Source organism: Rhopilema esculentum, chromosome 12 (assembly GCF_057945365.1).
Source record: "Rhopilema esculentum isolate cy_ngs chromosome 12, ASM5794536v1, whole genome shotgun sequence".
NCBI classification, from domain to species: domain Eukaryota; kingdom Metazoa; phylum Cnidaria; class Scyphozoa; order Rhizostomeae; family Rhizostomatidae; genus Rhopilema; species Rhopilema esculentum.
The window spans coordinates 2879792-2895660 of NC_142826.1; the positions used below are offsets into that span (position 1 = coordinate 2879792).

General features: G+C 37.3%; 1 protein-coding gene and 1 long non-coding RNA gene across 2 annotated transcripts in view; one reads left to right on the forward strand and one right to left on the reverse strand.

The window, feature by feature from the left end:
* LOC135681555 (uncharacterized) overlaps positions 1 to 15823 on the forward strand; it is a 43431-nt gene extending 27608 nt beyond the window's left edge. Inside the window, exons 20-21 of the mRNA XM_065196093.2 lie at positions 13184 to 13313; positions 13889 to 15823. Of these exons, the coding sequence (XP_065052165.2) occupies positions 13184 to 13313; positions 13889 to 13938 (180 nt within the window). The 3' untranslated portion in view covers positions 13939 to 15823. The remainder of the gene's footprint in view (positions 1 to 13183; positions 13314 to 13888) is intronic.
* On the reverse strand, positions 298 to 8696 carry LOC135681559 (uncharacterized). The gene is made up of 2 exons (XR_010515619.2): positions 5600 to 8696; positions 298 to 1893 (listed from the first exon to the last, which is right to left on the reverse strand). It is a non-coding gene; the product is annotated as an uncharacterized LOC135681559 (long non-coding RNA).
* Positions 15824 to 15869: the final 46 nt, after the last annotated feature.

A 15869-nucleotide genomic window follows, 5' to 3' on the forward strand; every position in this document is an offset into this window, starting at 1 on the left:
CCAGTCATAGTCAGGCCTCTTTTTATTTGGTTTTAGCCCCCCCCCCAACTTTCTAGACCACCTCCCATTTTTCTAATCGCTCCGCGGTGCCTGTCAATTGTTTATAAGAATATTCAGGAACAGAATCATTCAATTTTAAAGAATATTATAAGAAAATTGCTCAGCCCCAGCTCGCATATTCCTGGTCTCATTTTCAACCTTTTACTCAAAATGCTTGGTATCTATTCGGGGTAGAGGATGTTCCTCTGAAACCATATCAGATTTAAAAACGTTTTAAGAAAAAAATTCAGGCTCGTATTTGAAACTCCCAATAATCTAGATTATATAAAACATCTAGGAAACTGGCAACATTTCACATGAAACGTAAACCACTATCTGTGAGATAACCATCCTCATCCATCATCTATACTAACAAACTGATTTATCAATCATTTAATGGCGTTTAATGAAGTAACATATAACAAGTAAAAATATATACAATTCAAAACTTAAAGCCAAATGCAATATGCTTTTCTAAAATAAAAACTTGTAAGATTTTCAAGTTTAGGTATCAGATCAAGTAGGGAATGTAATGTGATGTGGAAAGCTTTTATTATGCTAGAAAGAGACGGGGTGAGGATTCTGTGCGTTTGGCCTAAAGCCTTGAAGCCATTTATAGTTTTCTTCAATGGAATTTCTCTAGTTCACTGCCAACTGTTTGCTTAGCTATTCTGACACTAAAGAATAAATTCAAAACTTTTGAATAAAGCTTGCGATTTTGATGTGTATCTTTGCAATAATGCATCGTCAGTAGTGGATGATTTGGGACAGAAGTTGATGAGTTGGGACATTGAGAGTGGCAAAAGATTAAACCACGCGATCTTAAGAATATCTTGACGTCATTTAAAGACTCGTTTGACATAAGAAAAGGTTTCTCGAATTTCTAGATTAATCTAGTTAAAGGATATTGGAGCTAGTGCATGAAGCAGCCTGTTCACATTCCACTTGGTTTGAACCTTGTGATGTCATTGTTTGGAAATGTCCATTCTGCTGTACTTCACTGATAGATCTTTCTCAAACCTAAAACCCTGTCTGTTCACATTCCACTTGTGTTTGAACCTTGTGATGTCATTGTTTGGAAATGTCCATTCTACTGTACTTCACTGATAGATCTTTCTCAAACCTGAAACCCTGTCTGTTCACATTCCACTTGTGTTTGAACCTTGTGATGTCATTGTTTGGAAATGTCCATTTTACTGTACTTCACTGATAGATCTTTCTCAAACCTGAAACCCTGTCTGGCATTTAGTACAGGATTCTCTGTCAGAAAAAGACCTCCTTCTGAACCTACAGTCTCGGGTGCAATGCAATCGTTCGTGTTCAGGGACGTCGATCGACTGATCAGTACCAAATTTGCAGTGGCAATTGGCTCGGGACCAGCAGAAAAGGACCGTTGCATTGGAGGTAGATTTTGTTGTGGTTGAAAGAAAAAATTTCGGGTCTGATGGGTGGTTTGACTGGCAGCGTTTACCATGTTGTGAGTTATCTCATTTAATTGAGATGAGGAGGTCTGGGTTGCAGCGCCAGTTGCCAGACTCCTCTGTCGTTGTACCATTCGTGCACGAATCATACTACAGAATACGACTTTGCAGTTTGGAGTAAGGCATGCTCTAGCATGCAAAACGCAAATCCGAATAACTTGTCTGCATAGTTTGCATTGCATCTTTCTCTTGCAGTTCTTCGCGTGCCATAAAACTTTCTTCATTCTTTGGCACCCTTTAACAGTGCATGCTGCAGATTCACAAAACGAAATATGTTGCATTAGCTGCATACAGTCTTCAACTGTCTCGATCTTTTTTCTATGCACATTTGGGACGTGCCCACCAACTTGTCCTGTTAAGTGACCAGTCATTTCTGCAAAAAAATGAGCAAGGTTATATGCGCGATTCTCGTTTAGCAAGTAATGAAGCAGGTATATCCAAAAAAGAGCCCGTACACTTAGCACGTTATCTTGCCTCGAGTTCATTCAAATATTTTTCCCAAACCTACAATATATCCTAACAGGGCAAATTGGTTGTGGTTTGCCGAGTGGGATTCAAGTGAGACGGGAGGGTAGGCTTCAGACTATAGTGAGAAGGAACAAGATCGAGGTGCGGCAGGAACGAGGTCAACTGTGCTCCTAGTGCGGTGGAGATTTGCGTTCATCTAAATCCAAGCGCAAAATTTTAATTCATCTGCTTTGCTTTGTTCTATGAAAACCTGAAATTCCAATGAAGAAGCAAGCAGGTTGAAAACCCTGTCTTGTGTATTAAAATTTTAAGAAAACTCGAAATTAGGTTGGAACAATATAACCGCCTGTGGCAATGATATACGGGTATTACGAGGCTTAAAAGAAAACTGGTTTTACCTGTTTTTATATGCTGGCTTTAAATTGGAATGCAACAAAACAAAGATATTTTTTTGGATTACTGGCTGTGGGCATCTCGTTTAAAAGTCTCCTAGGGGGAATGTTTTGTGTCATTAATCTTTGCATTAACTTTGATTTTGTTTTAAAAATATGAAGATGAAATAATCGAATAGACAAAAAAAAGCTTAGAAACAAAGCACTTAAATTAGGCTCGGTATCTTTAGCCACGCACATTACCCTCCCACTTTGCAGTAGCTGGTGCCGCCACTGGGCCCTAGTGAAAGTTAGGTCTAGCTGTGCCAGGAAATGGCTTATCTTTCCCATAATATTTAACAAATTGCCGGGTTAAATATTGTTCATGTTCATTTTCGTAAGGAGGGGCTCAAGCCCCGGAGCCCCCGAAGTCTGTGCCTATGTTATCAATTCGCCTGGCTAAAGGATCGTCCTAAATTCATTCTAAAAGCAATTTAGAACTTTGTCTTTTATTAAGTAGTCTTGTGTCTAAATAAAATACCAAAAATAATTTTAAGCTAGTTTTTTGTTGTAAGATAAAAAACCGTTCTTTTGCACTTTAGTTTCAGTTCACTGAAATTTTGATTATTGATTACACGATAAAAGATGTAAAATTCAATCTCAAAGTCGTTCAGATTAGTAAATGAGGATTGAACAAAGTCTTAACTTGGAAAACATGCAAACCAAAAACATATAAGAAGAAGAATTAGAACTACTTCCTGGGCTTCCTACTCTAAGAAACAGAAATATATTCGTTCCTAAGCTTGCTTTTCGTCGAAACAAATAACTTCCTCGAATATTATATGTCTACAAACTAAACACGAGGTTCACAAATTATAATTTCTTAGAATCCCTTGTTGTTAAAATAAATTTCACTTACTCGTTTATTGCGACCTGATCCCGATGTATGAGGAACTAACTGTGTTCCTCGCTATCGTTATTACGCTATCTAAAGGATGACATTGCAGTGAGTCAACAGTTTGGAGGATGTGTCATTTACAACCCACGTGGATGTTTTTAATTCCTTGTTCTTGACTTACTTCCGCGTATGCGAAACTTTTGTAATTGGCTTGGGGTACATATAAAAGAGGCACCGCGGAACATTGAAAAAAGTGGGGATCTGAAACAAGTAGGGGGGGGCTAAAACCGAATAAAAAGTGGCTTGACTGATGATTCAGCGGTAATTTGTTTCATTTCTGGCAAAAAGTGGGGGGCTCAGCCCCTTTTCTCCGCAGTGCCTGTAAAATGATACCCTGGCAATTTTGTTTTGTTCTGCGATTGAAAAAATAATAAGCTGGGCCGTTGGGGGATACTGTTTCTGAAAATTCTACAATATTTCTGCATGTGTTTTTACTTTTTCATACAGAAGGAAAAATAATGGATTTTGCACTTTGTTAACGGTGTCTTTATTTCATAACATTATGTTTGGAAATGGTATTTGATCTTCTTGTATTCCCGATGTTTTCAGAAAACGATTTTTAGATTCTGTAATGAAGGGCCTAATGCGCATATGTGAATATAGTTTTCCTCTACAACTATCTTTGACCCCGGTTTTGGATGCCCCCCACCCCCCCCCCCCAACCAGCCAACTTTGCCAAACCTATGAATGATACTAGTTGCAAATTTGGTTGTTGTTATAGTGACCACTTTGTTTGTAGACGATCGATTTATCAACTTGATCTGCAGGTTTGATTTGGTAAGAAGATTTTTCTTCTCTATTTTTCTGTTCATCTATTGTGGCTGCTGCTTCCATACCAATTTCAAACTATCTTTTTAAGAATGTGTGCCCCCCTCCAAAATACAGGGAGGGTGTATTTTGAATCACCTAATGTTTTCACAATGAGTGGATCTGAGTCAGCCGTTGTTTTCCAAGAAGAAATTTGACCTACTTAAATGGAGAGCAAACGTAGCTCTTTTTCTCTTTAAAACAACGCAAGTTTGATTTCTAAGAAATCAAGAAAGATGCCACGTCGTAGGAGAGAGTAGCGAAGCTTTTGTAATTTGCGTTCTACAAACTGTTCGGCCACACCAATAGTGTTGTTATAATTCTTTCGAGTTACATAACGTATTTTCATCTCTGGACATGAATTTTTTTCAATTTCTTTTGGAATTACGAAAACCAAATCAAACTTTATCATTGCTGCATCTATATATTTGGTACATTTGGAAAATCCCTAATGCCGCGAAATTAGAGACTTGAAATTCCAAACCGGCAGTTTTAATTAATTTTCTTAAACGATTCGTAAGCGGAATTTTCGTTTTCTCGAGGTGAAACCCCTTTTATGAAAAATTCTCAAAAAATAAATTTCAATGTTTATTTTCGTGAGGAAGCCGTGAAAGAGTTAAAATTTTTCACAGGAATTTTGATTCGTGTGTAGCCAGTTGTTTTTTGGTGAGCTTTTTCTAGTCCTGCCCGCACCACCGCATGAACAACCCGATTTTCCTTGTATCCTCACCATTCTTGAAAATGTTAGTAGGTTACAGTAAACGGAAAACAAGCTTTGCTTCCAGTTTGGGCATAAGTGATATTTTAGGTTTCTTGAGACCCCATCGTTAGAGTTTTGTATTTCGAGAAATTCAACGAAGAAACTAACATTCATACTTTCTAGCGCGTTGGAAAAGGCTCTGCAAAATGATAAAGAAAACAGTTTTGATGTGAAATGCCAAACTCGAGTAAAAGTTATATTCACAGCATTTGTGGAAACTTTGCCGTTTACCGAAATACCTGGAGAGGGACATGACTTGCTCTACGCGCGTTGCTTCAAGAAATAATTCATAATAAATAATATTTGTGATAAAATTTTTTATCGAAGCAACCTTAGCATATTCCTGTCTGTTTAAAATTCTAAACGCTGATGTGCTCAAAATCTATAATAAAAGCTGAGTTTTCAGAATGCAGTTCCGCGTAACCTTTATTTAAAGCACCTTCTCGTGTAATTCTGTCCTTTTCTATAGTTTGCAGATCTTGCTTTTCAATTTGCATCCACCTCCGAATTATAGCTCATAATTCTGAATTTTGTTACTTGCTTCAATTGCGTTAGTTTTTATTATCTTATGACCTAGATTTCAACATACATTCAAGATACTTTGCTTTTCAAGAGAATTACCTTAACACTAAATGTCTAGCCATTTTGAAATCTAATGCATGAAAAGCTCCTCAAGAAATATGTATCAGCTTCATGTGTTAATTTGCTGACTTACCAAATCTGACGAATATTGAGATTTTTGTCTTCCAAACTGGAGAAGAAAGGTCTTTTCTTTACCGTCTGGTTACGAGTGTCGGCTACACGTCTGCGCTGCTGAGCGGCAGGCCACATCTGTCCCTGCAGGTCTCATTGCGGTGAACTTATTGTTCCCGGCAAAATAAGTTTTCTCAGAAATAAATATTAGCTCGAGTCATTCATCCGGTAATCTCGTGGCCTGAGTCGCAAAAACTCAGTGATCTCACTCACTCGAATGCTGTGTTTTACAAGAATTTTACCAATCTGCATTTATCTTTTTTGTTTTGTCATAATTTGCAGCCGTTTGTCGTCTTTTAGTACATATTTTGTTTAGTTAGATAGACCAGACACATATATAACGTTCTGCTTCACTGATTTTCTGCATATTTTATATAACCAATGCAGCCATTGTAACTTTCTTACCAAAGTTTTCTTACCAACCCCATCTTTTTACATGTTTTTATCATTTTTATTTTTTCGTGTTTCTAGATAATCATTTTTGGTATTTCTTCGCTCAGAAAGCTGTAATTTCATATTCTTGAACATCAGCGTTTAAACTGTTTTGTTTAAGCTTATGGAAAATGCTTGATGGAGAAACAATTGTAGGTTATAAACGTGCTTGCATTCGAACTCTCTCCGACTTTCTTGAATCGATTTGAAAAGTGACAGTGACTAGACCTCATCACTTTCAAGTATCTTTTTCGTTTGTCAAGTATCCTTTGAAGAGTATATCGTTCCTACAAACTGCAAATTAGACTTTTTAAAACAAAAAGATTTTTAAAGATTTTAGGAGGATTTTCTTGATCATCCCCCCCCCTGGTGTTCTTTGCCAATTATGAATGCACGTTAAAACAGTTCGGCGTTTTGCAGTACAGGAATGCTCTTGTTTTTCACATAAAAGACCAAAAGCTTGTTGAGCAACATTCCAACGGTCCGAGGTGTATCTGAAGACATAGGCATAGAACCCAAAGTCACAGGGGAACACATGCCCACCCCCGCCCCCAACTTTTCAGAAACGGAGATGAAGTAGCTATTGACAGTTTGCCTAAATTTACCCTCAACACTTTGAAATTCTTCCTTCGTCTGCCTCTGTTAGTTTTTCAGTACAACTATTTGTTTTTGGGGGTAGCTAAGATAGGGGCAGTAATTTTTTTAATGTACATCACGTGTGGTCAAGAAGGTCAAGGTCCACCACTGCATACCACCCTGGGTACCAGATTCACTTTATATAAAATTTTATATAGAGTGAGTCTGGTACCTAGGGTAGTTCCCCTGTCACTTGATTGGCATAATTTCCTTCCTCGTTTGCTTGTACATCCTTCAGAAGCCTAATGAAGCCTAACTGAAGTGTGTAAAATCTCCTGAATTTGTAGTGAAAGTTTCTTGAAAGTGAAATAAAGTAATCTACGGAATTTTTAGTAGGAACCAGTCAGAAGAATCGATTCTCGGGATTTTCCAAGTTTTGTTAGGTCATTTTGGAGAAGTAAATTTATCTAAAAAGATTTCAAAATTTCAAGCTAGATGAATTCTTTTTTCTTGAAAACATTCATCTTTTACTATATGCAGTATTTGGGTAAGTTTCAATAATTCTAGATCTGTATTCCCTGTGATTTTTAAACATGACAACGACGTACAACAGGTGATAAGAAAACTTGAAACTGCCAGAAATAAGATTACAAGCTTCAGAATCATTGTTAGAATGAAAGACATGCTATGGTGATTTGCATTTTTTATAAAAAACAAAAGATGCTTAAATTATCTGCGGTTTCATCCCTCGAAGCTTCTTATGACCGGCTAAACTTTCTTCACGCGGAAAAACAGGTACCAGCCCACTTAATAAGTAAACTTGAACTTAGTTTTGAAAGAATCTTTTCAATGTTGTCACAAATAAATTCATGTGTCATAAGGAATCCAAGGTAGCAAGAAACGATAACAAAATGCGACATGAATGTTAGATAATTGATTTTTCTCAAACTTTTTAATTGAAGAAATTAAAAATTGAAGTTACAGCTTTGTCGACGAGCCCTCAAGTTGCTAAAATTTTATCTAGCTCACACCTGATTGCTTATCAACTGGTTGCTTATGTAAAACAAAGTGTATCCCTAACACCCGCTGTCTCCCCGCTGCCCCTAAAACCACAGCTTGTACACTTGGACAATAATTCCTGTGTATTATTAAATAGATTACGAAATATTCAGTAATATTATTAGAAATTGCCTTCTGGTGAAGCAGATTAACAACTCTTTTGTATAAAGGCCACGTGAATGGCACTTCCAACGTCAAATTTAGACTTCCTATGAGCAAATTCTTACTTCTCAGAAACCAAAACAGGTGGTTCCTCTGACAGGTACTATGCGCGCGCGTCTCTTGTATCACTCATGCATTGTTAAAAACAAAGACTTGTGTCTCACGCGGGTAGGTTGCCATGGCGGCGCCCTAGTGGTGCGGGGACATCACGGGGGCAGCAAAGTGCCCTTTTCAAGAAATTGATTTCAGAGGAATATTAATTCATATAAATATTTTGAATGCTAATAAAATATAGGTTTCAAGCATCTCTTGATAACTACATGCAAGGCAAAAGTAAATATTGATGAGAACTGAAAATCGATTTGCAAAGCAATTTGACCAACAAAAATAATTTCGTTGATAAGTTCTCTTTAACTTTCATGATCATTCTGAACAGATTTCGTACCTTTCTAAACACCGAAACCGATCTTTGTGTCCCGTTTCTACGAACAGCATGTGGCCAAAAATGCAATTCTTTTAGAGGGGCAAAACTATGGAATGGCCTGGACGCAAAATCTAAATCAACAAAACATTTCAAACAAGTAAAATGTTATCTCGAAAACTCCAGAACATAAAGGGACCCTTTTTATCCCTGGCGCTAGTTCCAGTATTTTAATAGCTTTTACTTTGTTATTCTAATCTGTATATTTATATATCTGTATTTTAAATTTTAGCGTTTATCGTTTCCTTTGTACAGGGCAGCTTGGAAAGCAATTTATGTATGTAGTTGATGGCTTTACCCTGTGTAAATAATTAAAAATGAACGAATGAAATGAATGAATTTCAAATTGCTACCAACCTTGGTTTGCATATGTTCGATATGAGAGTCAAGGCATCAATGATATCTTAAATTCAAGCGAAAGCATAGGAACCGGGGGACACACAGTGGGCACGTACCCCCTTTTTTCCAAAATTTAGTTGGTCTGCTCCTTTGCAGCTCACCAGCCTAGGTGTTATATGAAATGAGCAAAGAGGTAATTTTTTTTGGGTGATGATCTAAATGTTTCTTTTCGATCTGCTTTTAGAAACACCAAAAACAAGCTTACAATAAAGGTTACATGGCCGGCGAAACCGGGGGGTCCCCAACCTTTTTACAGAACTAAAAAAAAAGTTTTAGGCAAAAGTGGAAATAAATGTAGTATATGATTCTGTAAGTAACTTGCCTTGTATTCTCTTAGATATGTCCTTAGTTTTACCTTGGTTGCTATGTCTTTATCATAGAAGACAAACATAAAATTGAATATGGGAATTAGATTGAAGAAATCGGTCATTGTCTAAGTTTTACAACGAGTAACAACTTAGCTTAGCAAATAGATCGAGAAACCTAGTCCAGAATAACTTGGTGCCAGCACAAATTGACGGAGTTTCGTCTTCTACGTTGCCTAAACTTGGCACAAAAGGTCTATTTGTTAACGAAAACTTTCTCAGAAACATTACAAAAAGCGAGAAATCAGCTGATGAAGGAAAAGAAACAGCTGGAAAGAACTTTTTTGAGGATATGAGAAATAAAGTATGGGCAAATTTGCTCTTAAAAAGTATCATCAAAAAAGCTTCAGAGTTTGATCGTTTCGATTATCCATTTCTACTAAGAAAAAGAAAATATCGACGCAATTATAAATTCTATTTAAACTCATTTTGTCAAGCCCAGTTTGAAGGTTTTTCAAATTTTTGTTAAAGCACTTAATTTCCGAAAAAGTTAAGATCAGATTTTACAAAGTTATATCTTAACTGTACAAAATTGCTTAACTTTATATTTTTAGTTGAAAGTTCTTCTATTGATATTTCAACGTTAATGTTTTTTATTAATCCGTGTTTCATTTATTTTTCACCCCCATCTTATTTCGGGTACTTGTAAAATCTAAAAATGGTTTCATTACGAGCCATATGATAGTGGTTATTCTAAAACTTTGCAAAACTTTTCTATTTCAAGTCAACATCACAATAGATGTGACACCTTCAGTCAAAGTTCATTTTAGATACAATTTCTGGCCATCCCTAAGACACCATAATTCTGAAATTTTTCTTGCCAACAACCATGGTGGCAGGGCCGTCGAGAGACGGGCCGGGCCCCAGGGCTGGGACTGTCATGGGGCCCCACCGTCGAAGGCTGCAAAAACCATTTTTTGGGTTTCGCCCTTAGCAATGCAGTTAGATGGACTGTAAAAGGCATGAATTTTGAAATCAACGCCCCTGAAACACTTGAATTTGTATTTTTAGGTTTTTAACAGAACATGTAATTAGTGACTATATAAAACAAATCATTAAAACAAATCAGAGTTAATTTAATTTTTAAAAAACTGCTTTTCTTGCTTTCCTCAGGGCGAAATCCTTAATCTTTTCCCACAATCTTTTCCAGCTGTCGTTCGCTCCCTAACCATCAGGAGAAGCCAATTTTGATTTTGAACCATTATTAATAGTGTGCATGGCAAACAATAGAGTGCAGCCTTTGTAGGACTGAAAACAAGCCAGCTTCTTCTTACTACCTCCCAATTTTGCTGCTTCACATTTAGGACCGTTGTTGGAAATTTGTGGCCGTCGCAATCTTTGGGAAACTCTGGAGGATGAGGCAAATGACCAGTTCTAACAACCTTTTCTAACTCCTTTATCGTTGGAAATCCGGTCAATGTGCCGACATCAAAACTAGATGATCCACTATGAACAGTATCTTGATTTAATGATGAATCAGTAGTGCTTTCTCTACTTTCTGTGGTGTCTTGGTCTACCGAAGCAGCCAAGCCGTTTGTGTCTTCTTCTTCTTCAGCGGTGCTTTGAACAGAGCTTTCACCAGGTTTATTTAAAGTTGAATCACCTTCCTTGTCTCTTTTGTAAGCACCTACCTCAAACAATGTGCGAGAGGCTTTCTTTGCTTCTTTTTCTCGCATCTTTTTTCCTGCCTTTTCTGAGCACCAGACTTGTGCCTGTAAGATGACATCGCAGGGGTTGGTTGGATCGTGATCCCGCTTAGTGATTTTGATAAAGACTTTTATAGCGTTTGGATTTGTCTTGGTTCTTCGCATGTGCTTTTTCTCTGGTGTACGCCATGAATGGAAGATTTAGTTCTACGTTTATAGGAAGTCCACACAAGGAATAACTAAAACATTTGACCTAAAAGTAGATATATGTAAGTGCAATCGAATTTTTCGGCTTCCGGAGAAGTATATTATGATCGTATCGTCAATGTTTTAATTATAAACCTTAACAAGATAAGGCCCTCATCATAGACCAGCTTGTTGATTCCGTGTTGAAAGATTAAATTTCGAATATCAATCGGGTCATGGGCCCGCCCTGCCAATGCTGCTAATTGAAAACTCATAGCCAAAAATACATACCTTATTTTCTACGGGCCCCTCAAGGCCCCGGGCCCCCTGGTAACTACCCTGGTTACCTCCCCCTCTCGACGGTCCTGCATGGTGGTGGCCTTTTCTGAACTCTTTCAAGACTTTGATATTTTGACCCCTCTATTTTCAAATACGTTTCGCCGGCCCTGGGTTACCGAAAGGTGGTAGCGACTGAAAATTGGCCTTGAGCCTGAGGTTTAGGGCGCTCTCGGGGCTTCCCAGTTTGTGAAAGCAATTAGTAATCGACATAACAAAGTTGTACAAATTTTTAAATCTTTGCAAGAAGGTGACGGCAAAAATTATTCTGAAATGAATCATTAGGTTATAAAAAGGGCTTTTTCGCCAAAATGTTTCTGCTCGCTTCGCTCGCAAAGGGTCTCCTCCATTCTGCCGCAAGGCCTCCGAAACCTTTCGGCGGCACTGCACACAACTAAGCCAGAAAATGATATCTATGTCACTCTGGCCAGGCTTTATGTACATAGCCTTTTATCAATAATATAATGATATGTTTCCTTATCCTTGTCAAACAGATCAAGCCAAATATGGAACTCAGTCCCAAACGAAATACGTACTCCCCAGAGTTACAAAAATTAGCGAAAAAATCTCTGAATTGTAGTCGTGCAATTGTATACTTGTGACCTTTGCAAGGAATATGTATGCAACATCAGTTATATTTGATTATATTTTATTTAGCGTTGGTAATTTAAATTAATTGGCTTTAATTTAGCTTGAATATAGCTGCATGTTGTACCAACTTTGAATATAGATAGAAAAAGACAGTAGTAGTTCAGAAGAGTTATATCCAAAAGTTATATCAAGCCATGTAGATGGTCATTAGAACAAAATTTTGTTTTTATGTAAGGTAGAATAGGGTCCAGCCTCCCTTGATGGTTGATGTTGTGGTGAAAGAAATTTCGAGAATGAAACTTGACTGTAGTCTTGATTCAAATGTATTTTTGGGTGTTGCCCCCATTTCTGAGATTCTTTAGGACGTAACAACGCAAAATTTTCCTGGGGGCCACGCCCCCAGAGAGCCGACCCTTTCTCTCTTGACAGGCCTTTCACCTACAACCAGGCTTCGTCATTGGCTAAACGATGATTTCCGAATTGTTTCTTCAGCAAATTTTGACACCCCAAAATGTCCTTTCTGCTGTTCCTGCCCCCGCCGTATCATGAAGCTTCCGGTGCCTCTGCAATTGAGTACCAGCATATATTCAACATAAAAGTGCCAGGGCCGTTTTCCCCTGTGATTACAACGCTCCTCATCAAAACGAAATGATTAATTACCATGATCAAATCGCTATTTTCCCTCAAATTTGTCCTGCATCCAAGGGCACTGATTTTGTCGCATTTCATCAAGATCGATACGAGGGGCAAGTCACCCTACAAAAATCTCGCACACCTTTTGTGAAAATCCCATTGTTATAGCTGAAAATCCCCAGAAATCCTTTTGTTTTTGGGAAAATCTCGTACGCTTTTTGCAAGAAGGAATTGCCCCTCGGATTTATAGCTCGAGAAACATAACCTTATTTTCAAGGATTATTTATGACTCTAGTCAATAGAATTTGGTCATAGTTCGTATGTTTTTCTATTGACTATGTTATAAACTCGGATGAAATATCATTCATAGTCTTGAGGCAAAGCAAAGTTTCGGACGCATAAATCTAGTCAAATATATTTTTACTTAGATTCGAATATCTTACCATAGAATGTGTGATTTACAAGAAATTTCCATCACTTTGAAAAAGTTCTTTGATTTACAGGGAAATTGTATACGATAAGATGTTTTCTATTATTTGTGTTTCTTAATCACTGTTAAAAACATGTTGTTTCGGAAGGTAATATTCATAGGAATCTACCTGTTCCTGTCCCCCCCCCCCCCCCCCTCAGCTCATTGGCTCTTTATTACTTTATATCTATAAATAAAGTTGTATTTTCAGGGTGCACCAAACGAAGACGTAACAAGACAAACTGAAGCAAATGAGACTGGTGAAGACATAAAGGCTGAAATTGTAGAACTGGAGCGCCAGTTACAGGTGGCAGTTGATAATGACAACTTTGATGAAGCTGGTATCCTTTTCATGTGATCATCAAAAAACATGAGAAATTTTTGTGCCACCTTGTGGGCTTGAGGGTCAGGGCCGCGGAGAAGGGGGGGGGCAAATTACCCCAGGGCCTCGAGGTCTGACGGCCTCACAAAGTTTTTAAGAGTTTTAAGAATGGAATTAATCAAATGGAAGAAAAGCATGGCTGAAAAATAGTTAAATGTTTTCAACGACTGCAAGAATGTGACTTAAAGGAATATTCTGAAATAAATTTAAGCTCATTTAAAAGACGTGGTCGCTGAAAATGTTCTGCTCACTTCGCTTGAAGGTGGCCTAAACTATCTGTTTTCTCCAAGTCCTCCGAGACTGCTCAGGGCATCAATTTGACATCCCTTTTTATACCACGACCCTTGTTGTTTTTGTCTGCTCTGAGGAAAGAACAGTCTGTGTGCAGCCTTTACAAGACTGAAGATTTAAAATGAAGTCTACATCAACTGTAAAAAAGCTCTGGTATTTTTTTCAACCAGAGAACGTTTTCAGTTGTTTATTAGTTAATATCTGGTAATTCCATTACTCAAATTTACCTTAACAGCATTTCAGATGAAATAAATACTCGAATCGAGGAATACAAAATACGTCTGAAATGTTGATTTGTTTCACCCAAGGACGCCTGGAGAAGTTATTTGCATAGGATGAGCCTTCGTGGGAACATTGTCCGTCGCAGTTAAATCAACTGGCTTTTGACGTATCACATTTGCTTCATTATCCGCTAATTAAAGTTTAGAAAGAGATTCATATATTTTTGATTTAAGTCTATTCTGTTTATAGTTTTTTGTAGATGTTTGTAACGGGATGATTTTCCTCGTCGAAGGCAGTGGAGTTGAACCTCTGTCGGACTTACTAAATGACATTTAATGCAATGGGAATGATAATAATGATAATACCTTTTTATTGTTAGTTTGACAATAGTGTGAACACTAATAAACACTAACATGAAGCAATTTAAGAGATTGCATTTTTGAAGTTATTGACTGCAAGTGTTACAGACGCATTGATTTTCAAAATACTTTTGTAAGAACTTTTAATTGACTTGCATTTTTGGATGATTTTATTTCGTTTGGAAAAGAATTCCAAAACGTTGGACCCCAAAAGCTAATTTTTTTATACCATAACTTGTAGTTTTGTCCTTGGGAACAGATACAGTATCCATTTTTCGAAGATTATAGCTATTGGGTTTCGGGAGAAAGTATTCTTTCATAGAAACTGGATTCAAGTTCTACTGCTAGTAACCGAATGGAGTGAATATGAATTGTAGTAGATTTAGCCTTGACTAGAAATTTAGAATACGATGAAGTGGTTTTGCCAGCCCAGCAAATCTTGGTAATATCTAGATAAGCTGCAGACATGGCCAGAAAAATTACCAGAAAGTCAAATTTTCAGAAAATTCCTCTTATGTTTACTTTCAGACTTAATGCTAGAAAGAAATTTGTGCGCATGCCTCAGCGTAGCGCTCGCTTCATTTGAAGTTGATTTGTATTTTCCCAAAAGACCTTGCATTGACCCAGTGGTACCTACAAGATGCTCTGCAGGGAAATGAAATCTATTTCAAGGTATTTCTCAATCTCCTTTGAACTTGTTAATGCAAGGTAACGAAAAACTCCTTACTTGATAAAACTTACGTACGTATAAAAGATGACTGAAGGCAAGGGAATTACATCCTTTCCCAGGTAAATGATTTAGAATCTATGTGATTAATATTTCTTGCCACTTTGAGCAGCATTTGTTTATGCATTTAATGTTGCAATTGAAGCGAACACAAATTCTATCGATTGTCATTCAAAATGGGCCTAAAATTGCAGCTAATGGCGAACGTTTGCCCAAGTTGAGGTTGATTATTTTCTTCATGGTTTCATAGTTTGAATGATATGGAATGAATTCATTAATGTATTAATATATTTCTGTGTTGTCTATAAATACATTTAATTTTATATGATATGTTTATATTAATTTTAATTGTAATTAGAACGCCGAATCGATGTCGTTTTTCTATGGCTTAATGATCTTTGTCATGCTGAAACAATACTTTAGTTTATCAATAGTGGGTCCCTTTCAAGCTTTTTTGTTCATCTCTCGCAGTCAAATGGAACTTGTGCCCTTTTTGTGCTTGTTGTACTCTCCTGTTTGATTGAAGAAAAACAAACAATGTAGAGGGATTGGTGAAGATGTCTAAAAATATTGCTGTTTCCCGTTGCTCTCATCCTGTCAAATACTGAATTCAAGCAAATTTGATTCACCAACCAATTCAAATTCATTGGCAAAATACATTGGTAAAGATTAGCATGCCTTAACAGGGTGAACTGCTCTCGGGTATTAAAAAAAACCTTGGTTGCTGCTAGCCTGCGATACAAACCATAACACCTACCATGCTCCTCCTCATTGATGGTCTGTGATGCAGGCTAGGTTGTTGCTCACATGGGTTTTCTACATGCTGCGAACTTGGTTACATTGCATCAGGGTTAATGTAGCCATAGACAGCCACGCTGTTCAATGATTCAATATAATGATGTGATCGGAAAGTAGA